The sequence below is a fragment of the Juglans microcarpa x Juglans regia genome, chromosome 1D (genome assembly GCF_004785595.1).
Source record: "Juglans microcarpa x Juglans regia isolate MS1-56 chromosome 1D, Jm3101_v1.0, whole genome shotgun sequence".
Lineage (NCBI taxonomy): Eukaryota > Viridiplantae > Streptophyta > Magnoliopsida > Fagales > Juglandaceae > Juglans > Juglans microcarpa x Juglans regia.
In genome coordinates, this window is record NC_054594.1 from 39,496,616 (window position 1) to 39,524,386 (window position 27,771).

At 36.0% G+C, this 27,771-nt stretch overlaps 2 protein-coding genes across 5 annotated transcripts; one reads left to right on the plus strand and one right to left on the minus strand.

Annotated features, from left to right (window-relative positions):
• Positions 1-1,419: 1,419 nt before the first annotated feature.
• On the plus strand, positions 1,420-11,289 carry LOC121256957 (serine/threonine-protein kinase rio2). Its single transcript, XM_041157775.1, has 13 exons — positions 1,420-1,773; positions 1,876-1,922; positions 2,175-2,245; positions 2,358-2,471; positions 2,566-2,741; positions 2,848-2,936; positions 4,087-4,204; positions 4,423-4,496; positions 4,654-4,701; positions 6,071-6,239; positions 9,163-9,294; positions 10,082-10,195; positions 10,799-11,289. The coding sequence occupies exons 1-13, from the start codon at positions 1,690-1,692 to the stop codon at positions 10,985-10,987; spliced, it is 1,425 nt and encodes a 474-aa protein (XP_041013709.1). The 5' UTR covers positions 1,420-1,689; the 3' UTR covers positions 10,988-11,289.
• A 696-nt stretch (positions 11,290-11,985) lies between these two features.
• On the minus strand, positions 11,986-19,254 carry LOC121256966 (MLO-like protein 1). Of its 4 annotated transcripts, none has more exons than XM_041157787.1 (14): positions 18,874-19,237; positions 18,677-18,734; positions 18,279-18,541; positions 16,590-16,706; positions 16,437-16,497; positions 16,123-16,217; positions 14,938-15,012; positions 14,721-14,809; positions 14,345-14,394; positions 13,818-13,858; positions 12,860-13,069; positions 12,695-12,762; positions 12,531-12,591; positions 11,986-12,425 (listed from the first exon to the last, which is right to left on the minus strand). In XM_041157787.1, exons 1-14 carry the CDS (start codon positions 18,994-18,996, stop codon positions 12,147-12,149), a joined length of 1,590 nt encoding a protein of 529 aa, XP_041013721.1. In that variant the 5' UTR covers positions 18,997-19,237; the 3' UTR covers positions 11,986-12,146. The 4 variants fall into 4 exon arrangements, with proteins under 4 accessions (XP_041013721.1, XP_041013729.1, XP_041013744.1 ...); XM_041157810.1 differs by having other exon boundaries at positions 12,219-12,471; positions 12,576-12,591; positions 18,874-19,254; XM_041157802.1 differs by having other exon boundaries at positions 12,219-12,471; positions 12,540-12,591; positions 18,874-19,252.
• Between the last annotated feature and the right edge of the window lie 8,517 nt (positions 19,255-27,771).

Genomic DNA, 27,771 nt, shown 5'->3' on the forward strand with positions numbered 1-27,771 from the left:
AATTCTCGTGCACACTATCTTTAAAAAAAGTTGATAGACACGAAACCTACACGAAAGAAATTTACTTTTTAATGATGCGTCTCACTTAAAAAAAAAAAAAATGTAAGTGATGACATATCTTAAAACTGCTTCCAACATTACTCCATTACCTTAATATAATACTATCTATCAAACATTAGATCGAATTACTTTTAAATAAAATAATTCAAGTATTGCTCTATTTTAAAATAACAACACGTCAATATAATAAGAAGAAAGACGTTAAACAAGAATATAATGTAGACAAAATTCAATTATTCACATACCATAGCTATATAAATAATTAAAATGATAATAATTAAAATAATAATATTAATATGAAATGAAAAATAATATTTTCAATTTAAATTGAGTAAATTTTTAATAGTGATATTTTTTTTTAAAAAAAAGCATGCAGAATCTACTTACTGAGAACTAGTAATGATTTATTCATCTTTATCTTTACTTTCATATTTGTATAATATGTCGTCAAATTCATCTACATTGACTTATGCATATCTAAATTTTTACATAATTATGAATAGTACTTCTTCAAGTTTGAAGAAGTACTATTCACTCTCCAGATATTATTTTTAATATTTTCTCTCTCTCTTACCCATTAAAATTAACTCTGTAGAATTTGTATTAAGATGATTTTTATATATGAAATTTGTATTAAGTTAATGATATAAAATATTTTTTAGTATATATTAATATTTATTGATAAAATTGGTTATTTTTATATATAAAATTGGAAATATTTAGATATATGAAATTTGTATTTTTGAACACATAGTGCTAATTGTAAAATATATAAAAAATAATAATTTTAAGAAAAAAATAAAAAAATAAAATTTTATTATTATTTGGTTTAAAAATGCATAATTTAATGTGAAAGTTTTTCTTGATATGTAAAATTAATTTTTAAAATATACGAATTTGAAGATGCATATAGAGAAACTAATGCTAGTGCTTTAACAGATTTAGATAGTGGTTTGAAATGAGATGAATTGATATGAAAGTTGAATAAAATATTATTTTTATTTTAAAATTTAAAAAAATTAAATTGTTTATTATATTTTATTTAAAAATTTTAAAAAATTATAATAATTAAATAAAATGAGATAAAATATATTGAACGTGCGGTGTGAGATTGATTCGCAGAAGGATACTGGTCGAGCACGAGGCCACACCTGTTGTCATATGCCCTTGGGAGTCCATAACGATAACGTCACCGATTCTATTTTCTATTATTATTATTATTATTATTATTATGTTTTTACAAAGGAAAAATATATATTTAGTTTACGGTGAGCCGCAGCACAACCTGTACTGCGTTTAAAAAAAAAAAAAAAAATTTGCATTGAAGTGTGCGGAGAGTGCGACACACTTTTACAAAACCCTATAACCTACGCAACCTTACGCCCCTCACCCTCTCGCCCTCCCCCTCCCCTCCCCCTCCCCGGCCGCTACCGCTTCTAACTCTCTATAATAAAGTCCTTGAACAGTCGGTCCTTAACCCGAGGATTCATACGTTTTCCATCTCCGGCCTGATCTCAGGCTCTGATTCACTATACTTGAACCAACCTCGTGGTGAATCAATCCTTGGGTTTCAGCGCATTCATCTTTGGGCAGCGGCGGCGTCGGTTCTCCTCCACAGTAGCGGTCGCAATGAAGCTGGACGTGAACGCCTTGAGATATCTCTCTAAGGATGATTTCAGAGTTCTCACCGCGGTCGAAATGGGAATGCGCAATGTACTTATTTATATTAGTCAATTTCTTATTTATCAGTGTGGATTACACTTCAATTTTTTTTTTTTTTTAATGTTTTGAAATCTGACTATCATTTGGTTTCAGCATGAAATTGTGCCTACAGAACTCGTGAACAGCATATCCTCTCTCAAGTATGATCTTCTTTTTCGTACTCGGGCGTTTGTCTATTGTATGCTCAATAAAATTTTGTTTACGATTAAAAAGTATGATCTTCTTTTTTATTTTTCCCGTTACTTGTACTTTATTTTCCAGCTATATATGATATATCTATCTCACCTACTCGCTCTCTTGATTTCTATTCTTAACTCCTTAGCCAGTAATACTTCCTATGCTTCAAGTATTATGTATTGTTTTGATAGTATATGAATCCTTGCATGATGTAGACACGGGGGTACTTACAAAGTCTTGAAGAATCTGCTAAAGCATAAGCTCTTGCATCATGACTCCTCCAAATGTGAGTTTGCTGCGCTTGCGTATACTCTTTAATTTTGATGGAACAGCTCACGACAATTTTTTATTTCTATTTTTGATGCCTGATTTGAGTGTCTCTGCTTATGTGCATCTAGATGATGGGTTTCGGCTCACCTACCTGGGTTATGATTTTCTTGCTATTAAGACCATGGTTAACCGAGGAGTTTTTGTGGCTGTTGGTCGTCAAATTGGGGTTGGAAAAGAGTCTGGTATCTTTTCTTGCCTTGTAATGCGTTACCTTTTCTAGTATATGTTTGCATTTCTTGATGACATTCTTAAATGGGTTCGTTTGTTTTCTTCAAGATATCTTTGAGGTTGCCACTGAAGATGGTACAGTCCTAGCAATGAAGTTGCACAGACTCGGTAGAGTTTCTTTTAGAGCTGTTAAATCTAAGCGTGACTATTTGAGGCATCGTACTAGTTATAATTGGCTGTATCTGTCTCGGCTTGCTGCACTCAAAGAGTTTGCTTTTATGAAGGTTCTCTCCGCTGCTTTGATTTTCCATGTGTGTGTTACCTTTTTTTTAATCGATTTATTGTGATGTTATTAGGTGTTGTCCTGACACTTGTGTTCTGCTCAATTAGGCTTTGGAAGAACACGGTTTTCCTGTTCCACATGCTGTGGACTGTAATAGGCATTGTGTGATTATGTCACTCGTCCAAGGTTACCCTCTGTGAGTGTTCCTTATTTATTTTACCCATTGGTTTCCCAGTTCATGTCTCAATTTATATTGCATTTATATAAAAAAAAATGTGTTATGACTTTGGGAGAAATACAACCCTTGTCCATGAATCTGAAATGAAAGATGTAAAAGGTTTTTTTATGGTGTCTAATATGAATTGTTAGTACATCTGAGGTACAAATAGTATTTTGACCTTAGAATCTGATTTATTTTTCTTAAAGTAAAACTAATTAATAAAAAAGATGTTTTCCAAGTACAAAGGGTGTATACATGATAGAAAGAAGAAGAAAAAATAATAAAGTCCTGAAGGTTAGGAAAAGAAACACACCAAATGAGCAATCATCCATGATACAAAGTTTTAAAAAAGAAACCCTTAAGGGCCAGTTTGTCTTCTTCTTGTCCTAAGCACTGGTCGTTTCTTTCTCTCCATGTATATCACAATAAGCAACCTGGGATCATCTTCCACCATGCTTCTTTCTAAGTAAAACTCAACCTTCCTTTCCAACATGCCAAAAGCTCCATCATGCTACGAGGCATGTTCAATCTAAACTGAACAAACTGAGTATTGCATTCCAAAGAGTTACCTCACAATGCAAAAAGAGATGATCTATTGTTTCTTCACTCCTACCCATGCTACACCAGTCCATCACTACAATGCTCTTCTTCCTCAAGTTATTTATAGTAAGGATCTTTCCTAAAGCAACTGTCCAAACAAAGAAAGCTACTCTCCTTGGTGCCTTGTTTCTAAATATTCTTCCATGGAAAAGGGATCCCATCATGGGGATATAGAACATGATTAAAAGATTTTACTTTAAACACATCACACTTTGAGAGAGCCCAACAAAGCCTATCCTTGCCACCACTTCTCAATCAAATAGAATACAAACGGTCTAAAAATGAGATAAGAGATATAAGAACTGATGGTAATTTTACAATGAGCTCCTCTTTGTTTGACATGTCCTCTTCTGGTTCCTTCACCCTCCTCCCCTCTTTTTTCCTTTGTTTTCTTCTGTTTGCCTACATGCTTTGGAATTACTAGAAAAACACCAATGGAATTTCATTGAGCAATGGAATAGTACTTTTTTTTTTTTGACATGTAAATCAAAGAGTACTAATTATCAGTTATTTGTATATAATGCAGTGTCCAGGTTAAGCAATTGCAAAATCCAGATATGGTTTTTGAAAGGATCATTGGTCTTGTTGTTCGTATGGCAGAACATGGCCTCATTCACTGTGACTTCAACGAATTCAATATTATGGTATGCAATTAAGGCACTCTGTTTGCATCTCAAGAGCTGTATTCTTATTATTAAACTTATATTGGGTCTCCATATTCCTAATGACCTAATCTGTCACACATGGTTGTCAACTCCCTCGTTGGATTGATATGATGCTTTTTGTGGAAAATTTCTTATCGGCTTCCTCATTCAGTTTACTGGTGAACTACTAATTATTTGTCAATTTGTATGCGGTGTAGATAGATGATGATGAGAAGGTCACCATGATTGATTTTCCACAAATGGTATCTATGGACCATCGTAATGCGCAGATGTAAGAAATGCCATATATTCTGATGTATTATGCTTTCGTCCTATTGATTTTATATCTGATCATTTGCTTTTTATAATATCTAGTTGCTATATTTGATATTCGTGATTTGGATGACAGATGAAGTTCTTTTGTATCTCAATATGTTCTCATCTTTCAGGTACTTTGATCGTGATGTTGAATGCATCTTCAAGTTTTTCAGAAAGAGGTCAGTGTGTATCTTGGAAGTCTAATTCTTATTAAGCTGTTTGGGGTTTGCTTTTCGCCTACGTGAATGTTTATGAAATGTGTGGCAATTTAATGGATATAACAACATTTATTGTTTCTTGTTATCCAGATGAAATTAAATAAAGGAGAAAACCCTATATTTTCTAAGTCCATTACTTCCTCTTGATGGAAGCTTCATAGTCTGCCATTTATTTAAATGTCTCTGTATGAGAAATATTGACATACCCTTTTACTGACAAGCAACCTTACCATTAATCAAACCAGTTCTTAATAATTAACTTCAGTCTTTGCTTTTAAATAACCTATTTATGCCATCAATAATTATGCCATCCATTGCTATTGTGGTACGGACCAATATGCACTGTATAAATGGTAATAGTGCTTTTAGAATTTTTTTTTTTTGATAAGTAAGAGATAAATATTATTGATATGAATGAAGTAGGCATAGCCTGTGCACAAAGAAAGTAAAGAGAGCAGACAAGGGAATGAGCATAGGAATTATGGTACCATTGCAAGAAGGGGCACTCATGAGAACGTGAAAATTACTTGCACTATAATTTTTTTTATAGGTAATCAAGAAGTTTTATACATTAGAAAAGAAGGCATATCCCAAGTACACTTGCACTATAACTTTAATATATTATATCTAACTGTTTATTTGTATGGTATTGAAGTGATAACCTGTTGATCAGTTTTGTGGAGTAGGGCTTTGGTTTTTAGAGGTTGGAATACTTTAAGAGGTTGGAATACTGAACTCCACCTGTAGGATTTCTTTTTTCGTTTGGGGGAGGGGGTTTGGCTTAAACTTTCTTCTGTATACTTGTAAGAAGAAGGATCACTAAGAAGAAAAAATCGATGACGGTCGATACCAAACTATGAATGCACAGAGTAAGAAGTGTGTTCTCATTTAGCACTTTCTGATGTCAGGAGTATTTCTCAGAGGTTTTATACCTCAGCCTTCAATCAAGAAATAAATTCTTTCAAAGAGGAGAATAGGGAACACACTGTGCAAAAGTAGTCCCACAGAAACCTCAGAAAGTAGAAATATAAAAATATCAGACTTTGTTGCCATTTATTTCAATTTTATTACCTATAAAAAAAGGTTTCAAAGAAGAAATGATTACATGGTGCAATACCTTCTGGAAGAAAGACCAAAATTTTTTACTTAAAACCTTAAGAGAGCTGAATGAGAGTATGTAGATCTAAATCACTAGAAATTCCTTGTTTAATTAAACAGTGTAGTTACATTTTATATATGCAAACTAACTTCAAGTTTAGGATATGTGCTAATTTCTTAATTATTCTTTTAAAAGTTACGTATGCCTGATCATTCTCTTTTTGTCTTGTAGGTTCAACCTATCTTTTGAAGAAAGCCCAGATGAAAATGATGGTTCAGAGGTAGACACGGATGAAAGTGGCAGGCCTCGCTTTTCTTCAATAGCAAAAGGTGTTGGTTTTCTAGACAAGGAACTTGCAGCTAGTGGATTTACTAGAAAGGATCAAGAAGACATTGAGAAGGTATGCTGAAGTATGTTTTATTGAATTTCCATTACCACTTCACAGAGATAGGCTGAGGAGGGATGGCTGTACATCTAAGTAGCATAGGTACTTGTACTGAATATTGTTCTTATCATAACCTACCTATCAAAAAACATATTGTTCTTATTATAACCATAGTTTTCCTGTCATCTCTTGCTGTATTGGTTCTAACTCTTTCCGTGGTTGCACACATTTTTCCTTTTACCCTTGTCTTCCCCACACCTATATTTGTGTTCTCGTTCTGATGTTCATTTAATACTAACTTTTAGGACCAATCACTCTACTACAGTGGGCGCACTTTGGAAGTACTTCATGTTGCTGAACCTACTCTGTTTTGTCAGCAATTTAATCTTCATTCTTCTCCCTCCACAATATATGTATATTTTTTTGATGAGTAAAAATATTATATATATAAATCAATAGGAGTCACCAAGTACACTGGACTTATATAAGAAAACACCTAGCCCATACAAGAGAGCCCCTAATGACTCAAAAATCCCATGAAACCTACCCAAAATACACCAAGCCCGAATTGGACACACGTCCCCAACCCCAACCCTTTGTTTCCATAAAACTAATCCTCTACCCGAACATCCCACAACGAGATCGTCTTCACAATGCCCTCCCTTTATTCTGCCCTCGACTTGAGCTACCTCCTTTAGCATCGTAGTTGACTGAACATAGAAGACGCTTTAACTCCTTGTTTTTCTTAAAATGTGATTTGGTTTCAAGCGCGTGACTCGCCTCAATCGCAGTGAGTAGAGCTTTAAATTGATCTTCATATTCTACCTGTTCTCCATATGAAAGCCCCAGGAGTTGCTGAAGTCCGTTAACTTTATTCAGAACCCAATCTGATGGTGAACCCGCTATATCGTTTAACGGAGGGATAAAAACTAAGGGAACGACATTATCTCCAGCCACCGTACCGAACTGCACTCCCGATTCCAAACCTTCCCCCACATGAGGCACCAACGACAAACCGCTAGTGTCCATTGTTTTTGCCACCATTACAGGTTCCTCCCCACCACCAATATTGCTTGACTTTGCACCACCCCCCAACGATCATTGTCGTGTCACTTTGTCTGGCCCTACTGTTCCCTCCGTAAGACAGGAAGGGGAAGCACTACGTTTTGTAACCCCGTTTGCATCTTCCTAAAGAGGTTTGATTGTTTCTTTCAAAATATTCGAGACCTTGGAGGGTCCCCCGTCTTCAACTAAGGATGAACCCTGGACAGAAGTACCAACCCCATTTGCATATGGTAATTGAGGTCCTACAGCTCCCTCAGGAGGCATAGTGACACTGGCATGGACAAAGATGCCAGCATCCGACGACCCAATCTGTGACGGCGTTGAAACGCCCTTTGCCGGCACACTTGTGGCCTTCAAACCCGAAGGATCTACCCCCCGCCCTCCCTCATCCATGCTCGGCCCACTGCCAAAAACCACGACCAAGTCCAGCCCCTTATCCACTTTAATCATCAAATCTCTCACATACTCCATAACTCCCTTCAATTGAGCTTTGACATCCCACAAGACCCTATCCACCTCTCCCAATGTCACCTGACAGCCTTTGTCTCCTACAAGTGCCTTACTCTTTCCTTCTACCGTTGAGCTGTTCTTGACCGGACTACCTGCCAATGACCTCAACACTGCAGCGTACAAAGCACCTTTGATTGAGGAAGGCCTTCCCATTGTTTTTCCAAACTCCCCAGTAACACTTCGAATGGACTGCAGAAAGCCTTTCCATCCAATGCCATTAGCGCCCTCCTGAATCACCAACAATCATTTCCTCCTTCCATTCCAGAATTCTGAGAGTTGTAGAAAGCCGTCCCTTGTGTTAGCATGATGTTGAATGATAAAAACTCTATTACCCATCCTTAACTCTCTGAAGAAACCTTCATGACAGATAAGTTCTAAACAATCCTCAATCCCCTTAGCCACCCACGAAGTTGTCATCCCCCCTAGACACATGAACTTAGCTATCCTTTTGCTACGTTCAGAAATATGAAAATTATTTCTTCCCTCTTTTGTAAAAACAAAAGTTTTTTATTCCACTTTCAACCACCTCTTGCCTTCCAACTGAGACAAGTCCACATCGGGCATCGTCATTGTCAAATCCCCCTATGTCCACTACTCCCTACTGCTCCAACTTCATCTTCTTAAAGTAAAAGAACAGAGCTTCATCCAGGTCGGTTTTTGCGAAAAAACCCAGTCGTCGGAGAGGGGGTTAACGCCGGACGGCCCTCGGCGGAGTCGCGGGGGTCCGTCGACCTTATCTGTGACGGTGGTGAGGGGTCACACGCTGTTCTATAGTGGGGAGGGTGGCGGCGTTTATGTAGGGAGACAGAGATAGATCTGATTTCGGCGATAGAGGCAAATGACGGAGAGACGGACCCCAGAGACAGAGGCAGAGATAGGGAAAAACGACGGCAACAGACGGCACAGAAGGCCTACATAGACGACGGAAATTGAGACAGAAGCTGTGAAAATCTTTCCCTCCAAAATATTGCTGATAAAAAAAAAGTCCTAAAGAGTTTATGCATGTAGCCAAAATCTTTCTGCATGTGGACGTCAATTCATTCTTGAACTAGACAAATCTGGTGTCATCATATATTACTTTGTACTCTTTCTGCAAAGCTTTTCATCCAGGGTACAGTTGCCTTCCTTGTAGAGGATGTGTCTGATATAACGGGTGTATAGAATCCGAAAGGTCCTCCTTTCATGGATGTTGTTTTCTGCTTGCTCCACAAATGTTGACATGCTGTAGGCTTTTTATAATTTTTTAGGACTATTCCTGGCTTGGGGTGTACCTGGCTCATTATAAGCATATTTTGAAATATATATATTTCTAATATATATTATCCTCTATCAATGGTCTTGAATATATTGCTATTTTATATAGTTCATTGAAGGAGGGATTGAAAAGGATGCGGATTCGAGCGATGAAGAAAGTGAGGATGGTGGACGCAATTCTGACTCTGAGTTAAATAAATCTGATATCAATGGTGTTGATTCTCTGCACTTGCTAGATCAGGTATTTTTTCAAAAGAGGTGGAGCAAATATATTATTCTTTTTTTAGCAGTTATGTTATTCATGTTTCACTCTAGTATAGCTATTTATGCTTCCAACTCAAAAGATTTGCTGGGGTTTTGAGGCCTTATGGTAACACCCAATAGATGGAATTAGAAGTGTTGCTTGGAGAGAAAGCACTGTTAATGCAAATTGCCACAACCTATGAATTTGCATAGAATAAACTAAATTTAAAGTTCTTCTGTTTGTTTGTTTGGTTTTTTTTATTTTTTTATTTTATTTTATTTTGGGGAACCTCTCCAAGGCAAGAGCCCTTTGGACCCACCTTTGCAGAGTAAACCCTAGTCCTATGCACCACACCCTCAGAAATTTTCCTACACGAAAGTGGTTAAATCTTTGGCTTTTTCATTAGAAGGTGTGGCCCCAAAGGATTGTTTGTACCCTTGAGGTGTTGAACCTTGGACCTTGAAGGGAGTGATACCCCAAGACCAAGGCCTTCACCACTTGGGCCAATCCCTTGGGGTTAAAGTTTTTCTATTTGTTATAGGGTAGTTAAGACCAAGGTCTTCACCACTTGGGCCAACTCCTTGGGGTTAAAGTTTTTCTGTTTGTTATAGGGTAGTTGGAACAATATTTACTGATTGAGCTGTGAAAAGTTGAGTTATAACTTAGAATCTTGTAATATCTGGGCTTGGCCAGAAATCGCTCTCTCTCTAGGAGTATTCTTCAATATTATGCTTCTTTTTTTGGGCATTGAACATTGTAATTGCTAACACGTAATAAAATTCAGCAAGAGCAGACAATTCACTGTGATGAAGAAGCCAGAGTAGAGGAGAACCAAGAAAATTCAGAAACAGGTCAAAGTCAAACCAGTGTACCTGAATGTCCAGATGCGAGTGACAAGGTATGCTGTCATTCTTTTGTTTCTGATTCTGTGGTATCAAATGCTGTGAAGTTTGGAGTATAAGTAAATGTTTTCTTTTTAAGATGCTGGAGTACAGTCTCACTCATGATGTTGCAGATATATCATCCATGTGATAGTCCCTGTTAATATTGATTTGTTTAGATATGGTTCCTACAATTAAAACAAAAATACACCACTAACGGCTAATTCTTCATGATTTTGCTTATTACTTACTGTCACTGCTGATTCTTGTCCTTTTACTTTCAAAGTTTGGGGACTTTAAGAGCTCATGTGTACTAGGAGAACTAATTGATTAGAATAAAAATACTTGGACCATGTTAGCACTCATCCGTCATTCATCCTCTTCCATTGTTGATACTGTGGATGTGATGTATAAATCGTACTTACAGTTAAGACAACTGTATAGAAAAAATATTGAGAATAGCAAATAAGAATTGAAAATACATATTAGGGGCTGTACTTTGCGTCTAAATTTTTGTAAATTTAGAGCTATTGTTTATCTGATATGTTTAAATCATATCTATTATGCATTAGAAGCTATTGATGGTATATGAGGCATTACAGTAATTTTTTAACCTCCAGGAGGAAGAGAACCAGACTATGAATAATAATGATGCTGAATTGACGAAGCGTTTGAGAAAGCAGAATCGACGTGTCATAGCATCAGTGCGTGGAGGACGGAAGAGTCTTGCCTCCAGAAACAGCTACAAAGACAAGGGTGGCAGTTCTTCTCGAAATTCCAAAATCCAGAAACAAATGAGCGGCTGGTGAAATAGAAACATCATGTGGTTTATGGTGAAGAAGTTATGAGAGGAACTATGATCTTTTGCTGCATAGCTCAGACCATCAAACAAGCATGGTGATGGGAAATAAGAAAACAAACCCAAATCGCTTTGTAAACTACCAGAGAGGCTTATTATATAGCTAGCTAGCTAGCGGAGGGATATGGCTTTCCTTGTTCCAAAATTTTGTATTACAAAATTATTATCTACATGTGATGTGGGTAAATTATTTATTTATTATTTAAATTGGCTCTCCTTATTAATGTGAAGTGTTCTCAGCTTGCCTTGGTATTATTAGATGGTTTATTGCTCTCAGCTGGTCTGACAGGCAGATTATATGACCAAGCCTGGGATGCAAAATTTACTCCATCCCTCCGATTCCCACTAAATATGTGGAATCCAATTTAGAGTTGGATTTTTTCTTTTTGAAGTGGCATTTGAACCATAGTCGTCGATTTTTCGCCATAATAGTGAATCTTATATAGATTGGAACCTTCGCAAGAAGACATGTCGCCCCATTCCAAAACTTCTACCGAGTGAACGCACTAATTTTGTGGGTGTAATTGGAGGGGTAATTGGATCCTTTTCATGTGCTTTCTAAACTTCCTTTATATTTTTGCAGAGGAGACGAGACGAGACGAGACGAGATGAGATTAAAGTTAAAAATTGAATAAAATATTATTAAAATATTTTTTTTAATATTATTTTTGTTTAGAGATTTGAAAAAATTGAATTATTTATTTTATTTTACGTGAGAATTTGAAAAAGTTGTAATGATTAGACGAAATGATATGAAATAAGAATAGTTGTGAAAACAAACGAGACAAATCTTTTTGTACATAAACTGTTTCGTTTGACAGGTGATGGGTTTTGGGGAGGCCTTTCACTCACATGATAGTAAACATAATATGAAAGATCATGATAATTGACTAAAACAACATATTGTATTGACAGCAAACCAAAACTTGGATGGCAATTTGTTTTTTCATTTGCCAGAAATATTACACGTTTGTATATTCTTGGAAGATATTTCTTTCAATTGCTCTTCTTAGTGATTGCCAGCCAATGAGCTTTATACATGTATTCAGTAAATTTTGAAAACAGTATCTAACTTCAGTAAGAGGTTCGAACGACTATAGGGCTTCAATTCATTTGTGTTCATGGGAGACATTCGCATGTTCAATCTCTCCTGCCTTGCCTTCTTCCATTGCAGTTTCTGATTCGCTTGCCTCTGTCAACTCAACTTCCAAACCAGTAGTCTCTCTGCCAACCACGTGGCTAGATCCATGAGTAGTGGTAGAGCCGTAAAGCCTAGTGCCATTGACAGCCTTTCTCAAACCTGTGGTCTTTTTGGCATGTTTAGCCCAGTCAACTAGTCCTTCTTGTACGTGCTCTGGAAATATTTCCTTTTTCAATGAACTTCCCATCTACGTTTCAGGGAACCATAAAAACAACTTTTATCAGCCAAGAATCCTAACATAAAGATATATGTTGAAACAAGAAGGCAAGTTTTCAATGGTGATCCAACTAACCTGTGTGACAATTGCGTAGTGTGGTAGGGTGCTGTAGCTGCAGACGAACTGAATGAATGCCCTGAGAATGCAAATTGGCATAGAACTAAATCATAAGATTTTGTGCCTCAATATAGGGATATGGTTCCAAGAATAGAACATATGTAAATCATTGTTTTGCATACCCTATCACCAGTCTCGGGATGACAAAACCCATTTTTCCCATTATGCAGGAGTCCAAATCATATTGAACCTGCAATAGATTGCATAAGATAAGATCCATCTGTAGTTCACGTTTCAAATTTTATGGATTTTGGTAAGTAGGTAATGAGCGTTGAGTTATGTTTTACCCATGTCCAAAAGAAAAATGCCAGTTCAAAAGCATTCTGAAACATGATGATATGAATCAATAAGAGAACAAGCTTGGGCCTATGGAACCAGAAGTGGTCATCTGAAGGTTTAACTACCAACTCCCCTTCAACTGCCACATGTTTCTCTGCAACCTCCTGGGCCAACTGGCAAATCACATGCTCCAACTTGGAGCCAACAGCCAGAAGAAGCTGTGACAAGAAATCACTAAAATGTTAAGGTCCTTATCCTCAAATGTTCTCTGGGACTTTTACTAGATGAACATGTAATCTGATGATCTGAGCAGTGAAATGTGCAATTTTCATGAATCACGCACTCATTAGTAACAACTAAACCATGGTCAATAGAATAGAAAAAAATCAGATACATCTGTGTCTACACTTTGACCCCGAAAGGAAGATTGTTAAAGGTATAAAGGAAACTGAATATCACATGAGCAGCAAATCTGGCAACAATCAAGGATGCAACAGCTAGAAAATAAACAAGGAAATTTGACTCTGTTTTAAGCTTGTAACCGATAGAAAATTTAGCCTTAATTTTAGTCTTCTTTCCTGGAATAGATTCTGCAAATCATGTATATATGTTATACTGATCCGTGTATCATCTTAGTGTGCTGCAATACAATTATTTCCTTGAAAACAAATATTCTGTGCATACTCAATTCTTATCAAAAGGCGCCCTCAACATAGAAGAATGTGAGCATTTGAACTGTGTGAGGCTTCTGATACAATCTGTCATGCAAGCTAGTGGACATCAAAAGGTTAAATTCGAGGAAGGAGAAGTGTGAATAGAAACTTTGCTGGACTTTCCTTTCCGCCTATAATTAAAAAAAAAAAAAAAAAAAAAAAAATCCTAATTGTCTAGTTTTCACACATTGTGATTAATCAAAGTGCATAAATTAAGGGAGATTTGAAAGGAAAACTAAGATGGACAACTTACAATGAAGGGAATGAATGCAATCCAAAAATATGTATGCCAACCTGCAAGAAAAATCAGAGCACGTGATGCTTTGGAAGTGATGAGGGCGCCTTTTGATAGAGATGCAGGACCATGGCCTTATGTTCATTAGAATCTTTTAAACTCAGAACACCAATCCAGGAGTTCTTCTAAATAATAATATGATAGAGCAATGTGTGCCAGAGAAATGTGTACATCAAAAAAGGATGATAACAAACATCTACCTCTAAACTTTGCACTCCACTTTCCAAGCCAGTGAAAGGACCATATTATGAGTGAGAATAAGCATGTCATATACCGTTCCATAGTCAGTTCAGTATGAAATAAGAATTTTGACTTATAGTTCACCGTAAAATTCAAGTTCTAGCTAGAAAAGTGTGTTTCTTAGTATGGCCTGAGGCCATACATCGCACGATGTGCCCAAAACCAATTATACTGTCACTAACAAAAATGCTGCAGTCATCTAGGAGGAGGAGAGAGAGATAGAGAGAGAGAGAGAGAGCACTTACCAGAAACGTTCAGCAATAAGAAGATGACAACAAACAACCAAAGATACCAACTGCAATTGATGAAGTTAGAAAATTAGTTAGATCTATCCACTACGAGGTATCATATTAGCAGTTACTACTGTCAAGGAGAGATAGCACATGCAGGATAAAAGGACTCGTGAAAAAAACAAAAAAACAAGCAGAATACATGGTTTCAAGCTTCCACAGAATCTTTTCGAAAAAAGGAAGTTGAGCCTAGGGCAGAAACATCCATGCCAACACTTCTGTATTGGTTATCGTTATAACATGTTCTCCACATAAGGAACAGTAAAACTAAACATAGAAAAGAAACTAATGAAGCTATGCACTTCGCCTGTCTTTCCTTATCGCAACTAACCTTATTCCAACAACTTTTTTGAAATCAGCTTCAAGGGCACGTATCATGTACTCGTAGAAATTGAACTGTAGGTTTCCCCTGCAATGAGTCTACAATATATATGTACATATAAGTGTGTGTATACACACACATGCGCGCACACACATATAAGAACTCAGGAAGAGTATCTTAGAGTTAAGGAAAAAAGGGATAAATAATGAGCTTTTATATCACTGACCATAATGAAGCCTAGTCGCATTGTCACATATTCTGTTTTGGTCACAGACCCATAAAATTGCTTGAAAAAAGAGTTCTGAAATTAATGAGGACATTAAAAAGGAAATCAGTTGTTAGTAATGGCAGGAAAAAGAAGAAAACAATAGTGCATTTTATTTACTGCCCAAGTTTTTGATGCATCACACAAGTCAGGCTCACAAACTGAAAGGTTTGAATTTCTATATTTATGTAACTGAAGTATTTAAATATTAGAACTGAAGTATGTATTCTAGATCATCACTATCATGTAAACAGCACAAGAAAGATTATCTGCATCATTTGAAGTTCAGAGCGATTTATACTTATGTTCTAATCTCAGCTTTATATGCAGTGAAACTTGCCTTTCATGTATTGCAGAGTAGTTAATATTTAAGTGAAACTTGGGTTCAGAAAAAAAAGGGAAAAAGATTAGGTGGAGTCTGGCATGAAGGAACATATAAAAAATTTCTGATACATTTTTTTGAAAAAATAAGTTAATTTTTGAAGAAATTCTTGAGCCTAACTCATTTCATAAAATCAGTTCTACAAGAGAGGATTCTTCATTCCTTATAAACATTCGCAAGACCTTGTCCACAAGTAATGTGTGATTATTCCTCAACACCCTCCCTCACGTCCAGGCCAGTATTTTTTATGGTCCTTGTCACGTGATAAGTAGTATAGGTCTCCATTTGTCCTCTGGCAGGCTCTGATACCATGAAGAAATTCATGGGCCTAACTCATCTCATAAAACCGGTTCTACAAGAGAAGATTACTCATTCTTTATAAACATGCCTAAGACCTTGTCCACAGGCAATGTGAGATTATTCCTCAACAATTTTCTATTAGGAATATGGATAAAACGAGAAACATTCCGAAGTTGTAAATCCTACAATAAGCCAACTCTTATCAAACAAATTTAACAGGGAAGTGGTTAGTCTGAACATTCTGTAATTTCTCATAAATTTCAGCAGCGAAAGTTTAACATTCTGGAAGAAAAGAGACACTTTAAAGCAAGGCCGAGAATTGATACTGTTACATCTTGATCAGAACAGTTCATAAGTACTATCTTCGAGTATCCTTGCAATTACATCGACCAATCGCTTTCTTAGAAGTTGTGATAACAATTGGTATTAGTCTTCACTTGATGATGAAGGATTCGAAAGCTTACCACCCATCCTAGCAAAGCTGAATCCTTGCCAAAACCCCGATAGTGTCCCCGGATAAAATCATGATCTTGGACATGCGTAAATTTTGTTTTCAGAACTACACGCACAGTATTTTCATGAGAAAAAAAAAAAAAAAATTGTAAACAGAGGCAACTAGCTGTTGGATATTGAAGAAAATCCACACATTTCAGGGTAAACTTTCGTTTTAGTCCATCTATAGTGAAGAATTTTCCGCAGATTTCCGTTATTCAGCCCAAAAGAGTTCAGGTGAAGATAACAGGGGAGAGTCTGTCGATATTAGCTTAATGAGCATTACCTCTTTCTGGATCATATTCCTTTCGTAAGATAGAATCCTCCCACTGTTTCCATTGACGTATCTATGCCATTGAAAACGTAAAACAGAACAATTGACAATAAGGTTTTAGAATAGAAACTCCAGGAGACAAGAACAAGAATAGGGACAACTTACCTTTGCTCCTCCGAAAAGGATGGTTAAAGCACAGAAAGTCACATGAACAACAGCTAACACAAAGATAAATATGTGAAGGTGATGAAGCGCTTCAAGAGATAACATTGGGACGTTTCCCTGGAAAAACGATGTAAATAAAAGCAGAAACTAATAAGATATTTCAGTTCAAAATAGGTGTCAGTCAAACCGTGGTTAACAAATGGGACTTCGAGTGTATGCCTGAAAAGTATGTAATATATGGTATTTTTCGTCCAGTACAGAGTAGAAAATCTCATTTTTGTGGCTGACATTGGCGTGTAGGCAATTAGAAAGACGGAAAAAGGAGGAGATTAAGAAGAAAAGAAGGGAAACTGCTAACCAGAGGGGACAGTGGGACACCAATAAACTTCCCATAGCTTTTAAAACGGGCATGAAATTGTCCTCTGCAATTCTTTTGCAGTCACCAATGACGGGAAAGCATATTACTCTGGAACTACGAGTTATATCCCAATTCCCATAAGACGAGGATACATTACTTATATAACACTACATGATAAAGGAACCGAAGTATTTAGTTGTTCACGAACACTTGTTTTTAGTTGTTCTTTTTGGAGCTTTGGAATATAAACCCCAGAAATTCTTCCATGTGAATATCCAGAAATTCTATGACCTGCTTTCTCTGACTTGACCTCATTGGTGATATCCAAACAAAGTTCTGGGTAATTACACACTGAAATGGTACAGTCTAGTGGCCACGAGGATTTACTTTTTTGTTTTATACAGACTTTATGATATCAAATCCAAAAACACTCCTCGGCAGACTCCCATTCAAATACCTGAAATATTTAATTTTATGGTGATGAAGTGTACAGTAAAGAGTCTTCAGAACACGACTCTAATATTATATTAAATTATCATTTATTCTACAAATTTAAACTGATAAGAATAAATATATTTAATTATTTAATTATACTATAATAGAATAAGAAGCTAAGATCAATTTAGGTAAGAGTATGAACAAAATGCAAGCAAAGAAAATTCTCTCCTTTTTAGCAATGGTGTAAGTCAGATGTCTCCTTTGCAAATGAACAATCGCTCTGGTGTCCCCCAGGAGTAAGGGACATTAATTTGAATACACATGCTTAAAACAACTCCATGAAAATTAATTCACCTAAAATATGGGAATTTTTTTTTTCAAAGAAGCTCAAATTAACGAATATGAACTGAATTGGTGCACTGAAATGATCAAGTTAAAACAACCCCATGAAAATTAATTCACCTAAAATATTGCCATGGAGTTTGATGCAAGCTGGGCAACTCAATAGAAATTCATTGACATTTTTCTTAAATTAATGTTTTGTACAAATACTAAATATACAAATTTCGCATAATCTTTTTATAAAAAAAAGTGGAGCACACCATAAAAATTAATGTAAAAAAAAAAAAAAAAAATTTAAGTGGGGTCTATTTTTTTTTTTTTACAAAAAGTCTGTACAAGACTTGTGCTAATTCTAAATTAGCATTACTGACTAATTAATGTGACCTTTCTTAATCATGTTATAGTCAATCACAAGTGGCTTCTTGTTAAAATGAAAATTTTGGAAAGCTTTGGTCATTATAGGACAAGGGGCAAAGACTTATAAAGAAGAAGAGAGTGGGAAGAACAAATTAAGGAAAGAATGAGTGAAGGTAACAGACTAAGTACAGTACCTTTGCACAGCTCTCAGTGGAAGCAGAGGCCTGGGCAAGGAGACGGCGGGGAGTCCCCGCAGGAAGAACAAAGCTGGGATATTTGAAGAAGGTTTGAAAATGGGCAGTGGAAGAAGAAGAAGAAGAAGAATCATCATCATCAGTATCTTCTTCTTTCTTACAGGGTAACCACTTATTTGCCAAAACCTCCGAAATACAAATCTTGGCAATCCGATCTTGGAACACCGTCAGCAGCAGTGATATAAAACCCAACAGCATCAACTCTGCATTAATTCACCTTCAAAATACCATCAGATATATGGTTAAAAAAAAAACTCCCCAAAATCCACTAAAAAAGTACTGCATATTTGTGTAGAGAGAAAGAGATCGAGGAACATGAAGATATGGCCGCGCGTGACCTTCTTTGATCTTCTGTAATGCTTCAAAGAGAGGCTTCTGGTTATTTTTCTTGAGATACTGCAAAAATAAAAATAAAAACATCAATTTGAAGAATAAAGATCGGTCTAGTACACGTACATACAAGGCGAGAACTAGAAGATAAATATATATATATATGTGTGTGTGTGTGTGTGTGTGTGTGTGTGTGTGTGCATGCCTTGCCAACGCCGTGGAGGGTTCTTTCGACAACGAGAGAGATGAGGACGATGACACTGCAGACAACAGCCACAACCCACGTTGGGGTATACTCCAAAGTTGTTCCCTCTCCTCCCCCTGCCATTTTTCTCTGCACAGATCTCTCCCCTTAACCAAAACCAGAATGAATATATATGGTGTCTTCTGTTTCAAGTTATTTTCTTGGAGAACTCCATATCCACACAAAAAAAAAAAAAAAAAGAGAATAGGATCGATGACAAAAATGGGAGAGGATAACCCCAGAAATACGTCAGTATCGCAGCTGGTTGCGAAGAGAAGAAATACCGTGAAACACGTTCGTTGATTTGAACCCAACGTATAAAAACTACGGACAACCTGAACCAGAAAGAACTGCTCAACTCTAACACACGACTTGACTAACCTTAAACAAAACAAAGAATAAATCTAATTATTTCTATATAAATATATATAATTAGATTTTCACCTTAAACAAAACAGAGAAGAAATCTAATTTATATATATATATATATATAATTAGATTTTCTGAAGCTACTATTCAAATAAACTTAAAGTACTATAAAAAATATATACACATTAAGTAAGTACAGCATTATATACCGAGCTATTACTATTTATATAGATTTTTAGAATAACATTTAATGTTTGATACTTATTATTGGATTCATTCAAATATCTAATTTATCTCGTAAACATTTTAGTCTTAGAAAAATGATTTTTCAAAAAAGTTTGGAAACGCGTAGGAATTGTACTTGTTGTAAGATTTTGCCTTCGTAAGGAATCTGATTTATGAGTAATTCTACGTACAATTATGAAGTGCGTAAACGCCGCATAATTATTTTAAAAAAGAATGGTATTTGCTATTAAAGAATTAATTTTTTTCATGTAGGTCTTATATTTTATTTATTTTTTTCAAAACGATTACGCAGCAGTTGCACATGCAACTCACAGTTCATGTAGATATCTTTTCTCTTACTTTATTGAGTAATACTACATACAGTCGTGAAATACGTAAATATTGCGTAATCGTTTTGAAAAATAGTGAATTCTACTGTTAAAAAATTAATTTTTTTTTTCATGTATGTTCCGTATTTACTCACTTTTTTGAAAGAATTGCATAACACTTGCGTAATTGCAAATAATTTCTCTTTATTGCTCGCATCAACTATATATGAGGATAAATCGGATTAAACAAGTCTTCATCTGATTTAATGGCATGAAAACGCGTAAATGAACATGACAATATGGATCTCAATGTCCACGTACAATGATTTATTTTCTTACACATGGAGTAATCTGAGTATCCCTACATTTAAATGACAATAATTACATGGTGCAACTTTTTTTTTTTTTTCGGTAAGTTGATTAGGTGCTTATACATGATTACCTACTATATATAAAAAAAATATATATATATATATATATATTATCCATGCATGGTAAAAATACTCTTAAATTGGACATGAAAACTCATTCTTCAAAATGATTTACCATGTTATATATGAAATATACGTACCAGATTGATCACGTGTATCCTCAGCTAGCACACAACCTTATGAATGAAGCTGTAACATGCAAGAATAATCTGAGCACCAATCATGTACTGATCTTGCTCAACCTGCAATATGCAAGTTAAATGTGTTGATTAGAAAAGAATTACTTATGGCATTCAACTTGCTAAGGCATTAAATATAAACATTAGCAACAAAGTATCAAATAATGTTTAATTAACAACCAAGTATCCCATGCATGGCAAGATATACAAGGTAGCCTAGTCTTGCTCTCATTAACTGCTAATTGGGAGCACTTTACACTGTTTGAGAGGGGAAAAAAAAAAAAACACTTTTGACATTCGAATTAAAAGGAGTTCTTCGCTCTATACCTTCAAAAATATTAATAATCTTTAATGAATCACAGTCATTAAAAAAAATGGAATTACGTGAGAAGCTGGTAAACGTTGGTAGCCCATATTAGAGGTTATCCTCTCATTAATTGTATGCATTAATTATTATTTTTTAAAAGTATGCATTAGATGTTTACCTAGTTTTTTTTTTTTGGGTGTGATTATGCTTGTACTTTTTGGGTTATTTTTTGTGGGATTAGAATTTTTTTTTTTTTTTTTGGCATGGCCCGCATTTTTAAATCTTCACTGTCCAATTCTGACCTTCGACTTCGACTCAAAGTCAGAGCTCGGAGTAGAAAATAGGCTCGAGTGAACAATCTATATAATGTTGAGTGAACAATCTATGTGACACACGCTCGAGTGAATGTCACCTGGAACAAAAAAAAAATCAATTTTTACAAAAAAGTCGAAGTTCGGAGTCAGAGTTCGAATTCTGCAAACTCTGACTGCATCGGAGTCTGAGCCTTGTTGAAAATTGGACAGAGTTCGAAGCTCGAAAATTTTGCCCATCCCTAACTGGCCTCTATATTTAGCCCATTTTTAAATAATACTTTATGTATTACTAGATTTTTTTGTGGGCTTTCAAATTTCAAATTTACTAAGCCCATTTTTAAATAATATTTAGTTTTAATATTTGTTTTAACCCTAAGTTTTTTTTATGGATTTTATAATTTTTAAACACTAAATTTAATCGTTAGTATTGATTATTAACAATTACTAATTCACCAGTCTAATTTTATATTATTATACTATAATATTACATGTTATTAATTTATTATATTAGACTATTACATGTTATTATACTAGACTATTACATATTACTCACCATTAGCTAGTCAAATATATTATTTCTATACTTAACTATATATGATAGTAATATTATGTTATTTACATATACTAGACTATTAATTTGTTTATACTATAGCAAAAGATTTAGACTATTTATATGAATATATATGATCAATATAAAAATAATACATATCTTTATAATCTATGTATACTAATATCGGAATCGGAGATATAAGTCGGAGTTGAAGTTGGAGTCGGTCGACAACAAATCCGACTACAATTCCGACTAGAAAAGCAAAAAAACTATGATTCCGATCTCCATTTTATAGGAGCATCGATTTTGATAATGCAGAATCGGAGCGAAATTGATATCACAACCGGATTCTCAAATTTTTTATACAGTGCCAAACGTAACATTAGAATTGTTTTCCAGCTCGATTCATTTGATCTCCGTTAAAAGATAGCAAGCATCCAACTTGGTTGTAGAGAGGAAAATTAAAACAGTAGGTTTATACCAAATTAATATTGGTAAACGTGAACGGCACGTTTGGAGAATAACAATTTTTTTTTGTGTTTTTCAGATAAGTAGAATAACATTAACGGTCTTCTTATCCATGAATTTGAGATTAATAGGCTGCGTTTGCTAGCTAATATTTTCTTCGCATATATATGGGTATTGTTAATGTTTAAAATTGCATAATAGATTGAAAGGGAGGAAATTAGAATCATCTCCAACTCATGATAGTGATTCGGACGTCGATACGGTGTTCTTAACTTTCATCTGTAAAATAAATAATAAATAAATAAATAAAAATAAATAAATAGAAACACAAAAATTTATGCAAGTATAATCATCTATTATATTGCACAAAACTTGAATCGGCACGATGATCACTCCTCACATGATGGCATTGGCGGATCATAAATATCAAGCTTAATTGTCATGTGTCTTGCGGAGCACAATGATCTTGACCTGAATGAATGGAATTTTGGTTCGTCTTTATTCCTTATTTTCCATTCATGGCCTTCATGTCGTGTAAACACCGTAAAGCCAGGCAATTAACATCCATATATCGAGGGAGATTTGGCCTCAGTTTGTTCAACGAAGAGGCTGACACCCACGGGCCACGGAGATTGGCCAGACTTCTTATAATGTCTCTCTCTCTCTCTCTCAACATTAATCTATATTCTATTATATTTAATGAATACTTGACTATTGTAAATTTCTTACCTAAACTGTCATGTGTTTTTAAACTGTTTTAGATAATTAGATTGATTTGTTTTCGCAGATGTGATGAGATGAGTATTTAATTTTAAAATTAAAAATTAAATAATATATTTTTAGAATATATTTTTTAATATTATTTTGTTTTGAGAATTAAAAAAATTGAATTATTTATTTTATTTTGTGTGAGAATCTGACAAAATTATAATGATTAAATGAGAAAAGATGAAATGAGTTGAGAAAAATTATAAAAACAAATGAAACCTTAATCTCCCCCAGAAAAATCTATCTCTCGTTGAAGTCAACCCGACTATAAACCCTTGAAATTTAGGATACACATAAAAAAAATCAATTTTTGTATGATAATTTTATTTTTTTATAAAATGAATATGCGAAGTTGAGTATTGTGGAGTTTGATCCACAACGCTCGAGCGAAGACAAGTTAGAGAATTCGCTCAAAATAGCTCGTCAAACCGTTCGAGCAAATACAAGTCAGAAAGTTTGCTCGACACCGCTCGACACACCGCTCAAGCGGAGGAAAGTTAGAGAGTTCGCTTGAAGAGCCGCTCGACACATGGCTCGAGCGATTGCGAGAAACAGGTTTGCTTGATGCGGACTTGACACGCCGCTCAAGCGAACATGACTATTTTTGAAGATTTTAGGGTTTCCGCCGCATGATGTATTTAAGTGAATTGTTTTTTGACTTGTGATGTATTAGAGTGAACAGTAGCCGTCCCATACATTGTATTGTGATTCCTCAAGAAATACAAATCATCTACAGCTTCCGTGGACGTTGGTAATTTACCGAACCACGTAAATATTGTGTCGTATGTGATTACTTGTTTTTTCCCTGTGCTTGCTTTTACTCAATTGTCATCGTTTTTCACAACAATTGGTATCAAGAGTCAAGGTTCAGGTCTGAGGAAAAATGATGGCTGGAGAGGAAGTGAAGGTATCGGGGATTTAGCACGAATTATGGATACTGGAGCATGCAGATAGATGATTACCTCTATAGGAAGAGACTTCATCTTCCATTGTTGGGAAAGAAGCCGGACATCATGTCAGTTGCTTATTGGACCATGTTGGATCGATAAGTTCTGGAGGTTATTCGGTTAACCTTGTCGAGATCCGTTGCACACAACGTCATCAAGGAGAAGACAACTGCGTATCTCATAGCGGCTTTGTCAGGTATGTATAAAAAGCCGTCAGCGAATAACAAGATACATCTAATGAAAAAGTTATTTAATTTGAAGACGACAGATGGTACGTTTATTGCACAACATCTGAATGATTTTAATACTATCATAAATCAATTGTCGTCTGTTGAAATTGAATTTGATGTTTGATGATGTGATACGTGCATTGATACTATTGGCATCACTACCAAATAGTTGGGAAGCCATGAGAATGGCTGTCAATAATTCTGCCGATAAGTCAAAGTTAAAATATGATGATATCCGTGATTTGATTTTGGTTGAGGAGATGTGCAGGAGAGATTCAGGCGAGACCTCAGGTTCGAGTTCAGTACTGAATGTTGACTCTCAGGAGAGAGCACAAGACGAGAACTCAAACAGAGGCAGATCAAAATTAAAGAACAGGGGCAAGAGCAAGTCAAGGCCTGGTCAGCAGGCAACTTGGTGGAATTGTGGCAAAGCTGGCCACATAAAGAAGAATTGCAGAAATTCCAAGAAGACCTAGAATGATAGTGTTAATGTGGTAACCGAAAAAGTACAAGATGCACTATTGCTTGCAGTTCATAGTCCAGTTGATGACTAGATACTTGATTCAGGGGCTTCTTTCCATACATCTTCCCATCGGGAGATAATGCAGAACTATGTTACACGTGATTTTGGGAAGGTGTATTTGGTTGATGGAGAGGCTTTGAATGTAGTAGAAATGAGAGACATTGACATCACACTCCCTAACAAGAACAAATGGACCTTGCAGAAGGTCAGACACATTCTTGAGTTGAAGCAGAATCTCATTTTTGTTGGGTAGCTTGATGATTGTGGTTATTCAATGGTATTTTCAGAAAGCACCTGGAAGGTTACCAAATGGGCATTGGTACTAGCTCGGGCTAAGAAAACTGGTACATTCTATATGACTATTGGTTTGAATAATACTATTGTTATTACTGTTACAGAGAGCACAACAGATTTGTGGCATTGCAGGCTTGGTCATATGAGTCAGAAGGGCATGAAAGAACTTTTATCTAGAGGCAAGCTACCAAAACTAAAGTCAGTTGATCTCAGTATGTGTGAGAGTTGCATTATGGGGAAACAGAAGAATGTCAGTTTCTTGAAAAGTGGTAGAACACTGAAGTCAAGGAGACTAGATCTTGTGCACACTGATGTGTGGGGACCTTCCCCAGTGGCATCTCTTGGAGGTTCTCGTTATTATGTCACATTTATTGATGACTACATCATGAAGGTATGAGTTTATTTTTTGAAGCATAAATCTGATGTATTTAATGTGTTCAAAATTTGGAAGGCCATGGTTGAGACAGAAACAGACTTAAAGCTGAAATGCTTGAGGTCTGATAATGGTGGTAAGTATATTAATGATGGGTTTAAGGAGTGTTGTGCAATTCAGGGTATCATAATGGAGAAGACCATTCCTGGGACACCATAGCAAAATGGAGTTGCTGAACAATGAACAGAACCATAAATGAGAGTGCTAGAAGCATGAGACTGCACGCTAGGCTACCACCTACTTTCTGGGCAGATGCAGTTAGCACTGTAATATATTTGATAAACAGAGGACCATCAGTTTCGTTGGATTGTGGATTACCTGAGGAGGCTTGGAGCGGGAAAGAGGTCGAATTTTCTCATCTTAACACTTTTGGTTGTCTTTCTTATGTTCTTATTGATTCTGATGCTTGTAGTAAACTTGAGGTTAAGTCAAAGAAATGTTACTTCATTGGCTATGGAGACGAGGCATTTGGCTATCGTTTCTGGGATGATCAGGGTTGGAAGATTATAAGAAGCATGAATGTGATTTTCAATGAGAAGATTCTGTACAAGGATAAGTCTAGTACAGTTGCTAAAGGAGCTCCTCAGGAGTCTGAGTTTGTGAGTTTGGATGACCTACCAGAGGCCACAGTGCAGTGTAGAGAAATGAGTGACGGGGAGAGTGGGTCCAGTACACCCATTCCTATTATTCCGCAATTAGATTCAGAGCCGCCCACTCCTATAGCTGTAGTTCACAGGTCAATTAGGACTATTCGTCCTCCACAACGTTTCTCACCTACTTTGAATTATATTCTGTTGACAGATGGTGGAGAACCGCAGAGTTACCAAGAAACCTTGCAAGATAAAAATTCTAGCGAGTGGGAGTTGGCCATGAAGGATGAGATGGATTCCTTATTAGGGAATCAGACATGGGAGTTGATGGAACTTCCATCAAGGAAGAAGACATTACACAACAAGTGGGTGTACTGGGTGAAAACTGAGCATAATGGCAGTAAGAGGTACAAGGCCAGACTTGTTGTAAAAGGCTTTCAGCAGAAACAGGGCATTGATTACTCTGAGATCTTCTCACATGTGGTAAAGATCACAACCATTAGGTTAATTTTGGCTATGGTTGCTACTGAATATCTATTTCTTGAGCAGTTAGATATGAAGACAGTTTTTCTTCATGGAGATCTTGAAGAAGACATCTACATGCACCAACCTGAGGGGTTTGTGGTACAAAGAAATGAAAGTTCAGTTTGCAGACTAAAGAAAAGCTTGTATGGTCTGAAGCAAGCTCCTAGACAGTGGTACAAGAAATTTGACAGCTTCATGTGCAGTGCAGGGTATATAAGATGTCAAGCAAATCACTGCTGCTATGTCAGGCAGTTTGACAATTCTTACATTATTTTGTTGCTATATGTGGATGACATGCTTATTGTAGAGGCTACTATTGATGAGATCAATAATCTAAAGAAGCAGATGTCATAGCATTTTGCAATGAAGGATTTGGGAGCTGCAAAGCAAATCCTTAGCATGAGAATTGTCAGAGACAGAGTCAGAGGCACATTGAGACTCTCACAGGCTGAGTATGTAAAAAAGGTACTCAGCAAGTTCAATATGGACAAGGCCAAGCCAGTTGGCACACCCTTGGATAGTCACTTCAGACTCAGCAAATATCAGGCACCAAAGTCAGAAGAGGAACAAGACTATATGAGTAAGGTTCTTTATGCTTCAACTATTGGTTCACTTATGTATGCTATGGTTTGTATTAGACCAGATATTGTCCATGCAGTGGGAGTTGTGAGTAAATATATGAGTAACCCTGGAAAATAACATTGAGAAGCAGTAAAGTGGATTTTGAGGTACCTAAAAGGCTCATAAGAAACGTGCTTGTGTTTCTCAGGAGAGGACTAAGAGGTGTAAGGCTATGTTGATGTTGATTTAGCTGGAGATACTGATAGCAAAAAAAGTACCACAGGGTTTGTTTACACTCTGAATGGTACTGCAGTATGGGGTTCCAATTTACAGAAGACAGTTTCTTTGTCTATTATAGAAACTGAGTATATTGCAGTTTCAAAAGCTGCAAAGGAGATGGTTTGGTTACAGGGCTTCTTGGAGGAATTGGGTAAAAAGAATCAGAAGGGAACTCTCTACAGTGACAGTCAAAGTGCCATATTCCTTACCAAGAACCCAGCGTTTCATTCCAAGATTAAGTACATTCAGATCATGTATCACTTCATACGATCATTATTAGATGACGGACAATTGTTACTTGAGAAAATTTGTGGAAGTAAGAACCCTACTAATATGTTGACAAAGGGTGCTACACTTGAGAAACTGAAGTTGTGCGCAACTTCAGTTGGTCTTCTTGCATGAAGACAGAGGTAGTGAGTTGCAGAGGTGGAGGATATCATGTTTGAGGTAGAGGGCGATATTGTGGGTGTACTAGTCTCCAAGTGGGAGAATTGTTGAGTATTGTGGAGTCTGGTCTACACCGCTTGAGCGGAGTCT

What these genes read in the sequence shown, in the direction of transcription:
- LOC121256966 (XM_041157787.1), bottom strand. Translation starts at nt 18,996, where the DNA reads ATGGCAGGGGGAGGAGAGGGAACAACTTTGGAGTATACCCCAACGTGG. An exon ending in GGAATATGATCCAGAAAGAG is followed by an intron (nt 16,218 to 16,436) that starts GTAATGCTCATT and finishes CTGTGCGTGTAG; the next exon opens with TTCTGAAAACAAAATTTACG. An exon ending in ACTACGCAATTGTCACACAG is followed by an intron (nt 12,426 to 12,530) that starts GTTAGTTGGATC and finishes CCTGAAACGTAG; the next exon opens with ATGGGAAGTTCATTGAAAAA.
- LOC121256957 (XM_041157775.1), top strand. Translation starts at nt 1,690, where the DNA reads ATGAAGCTGGACGTGAACGCCTTGAGATATCTCTCTAAGGATGATTTC. An exon ending in TCAACGAATTCAATATTATG is followed by an intron (nt 4,205 to 4,422) that starts GTATGCAATTAA and finishes TATGCGGTGTAG; the next exon opens with ATAGATGATGATGAGAAGGT. An exon ending in CTCTGCACTTGCTAGATCAG is followed by an intron (nt 9,295 to 10,081) that starts GTATTTTTTCAA and finishes AATAAAATTCAG; the next exon opens with CAAGAGCAGACAATTCACTG.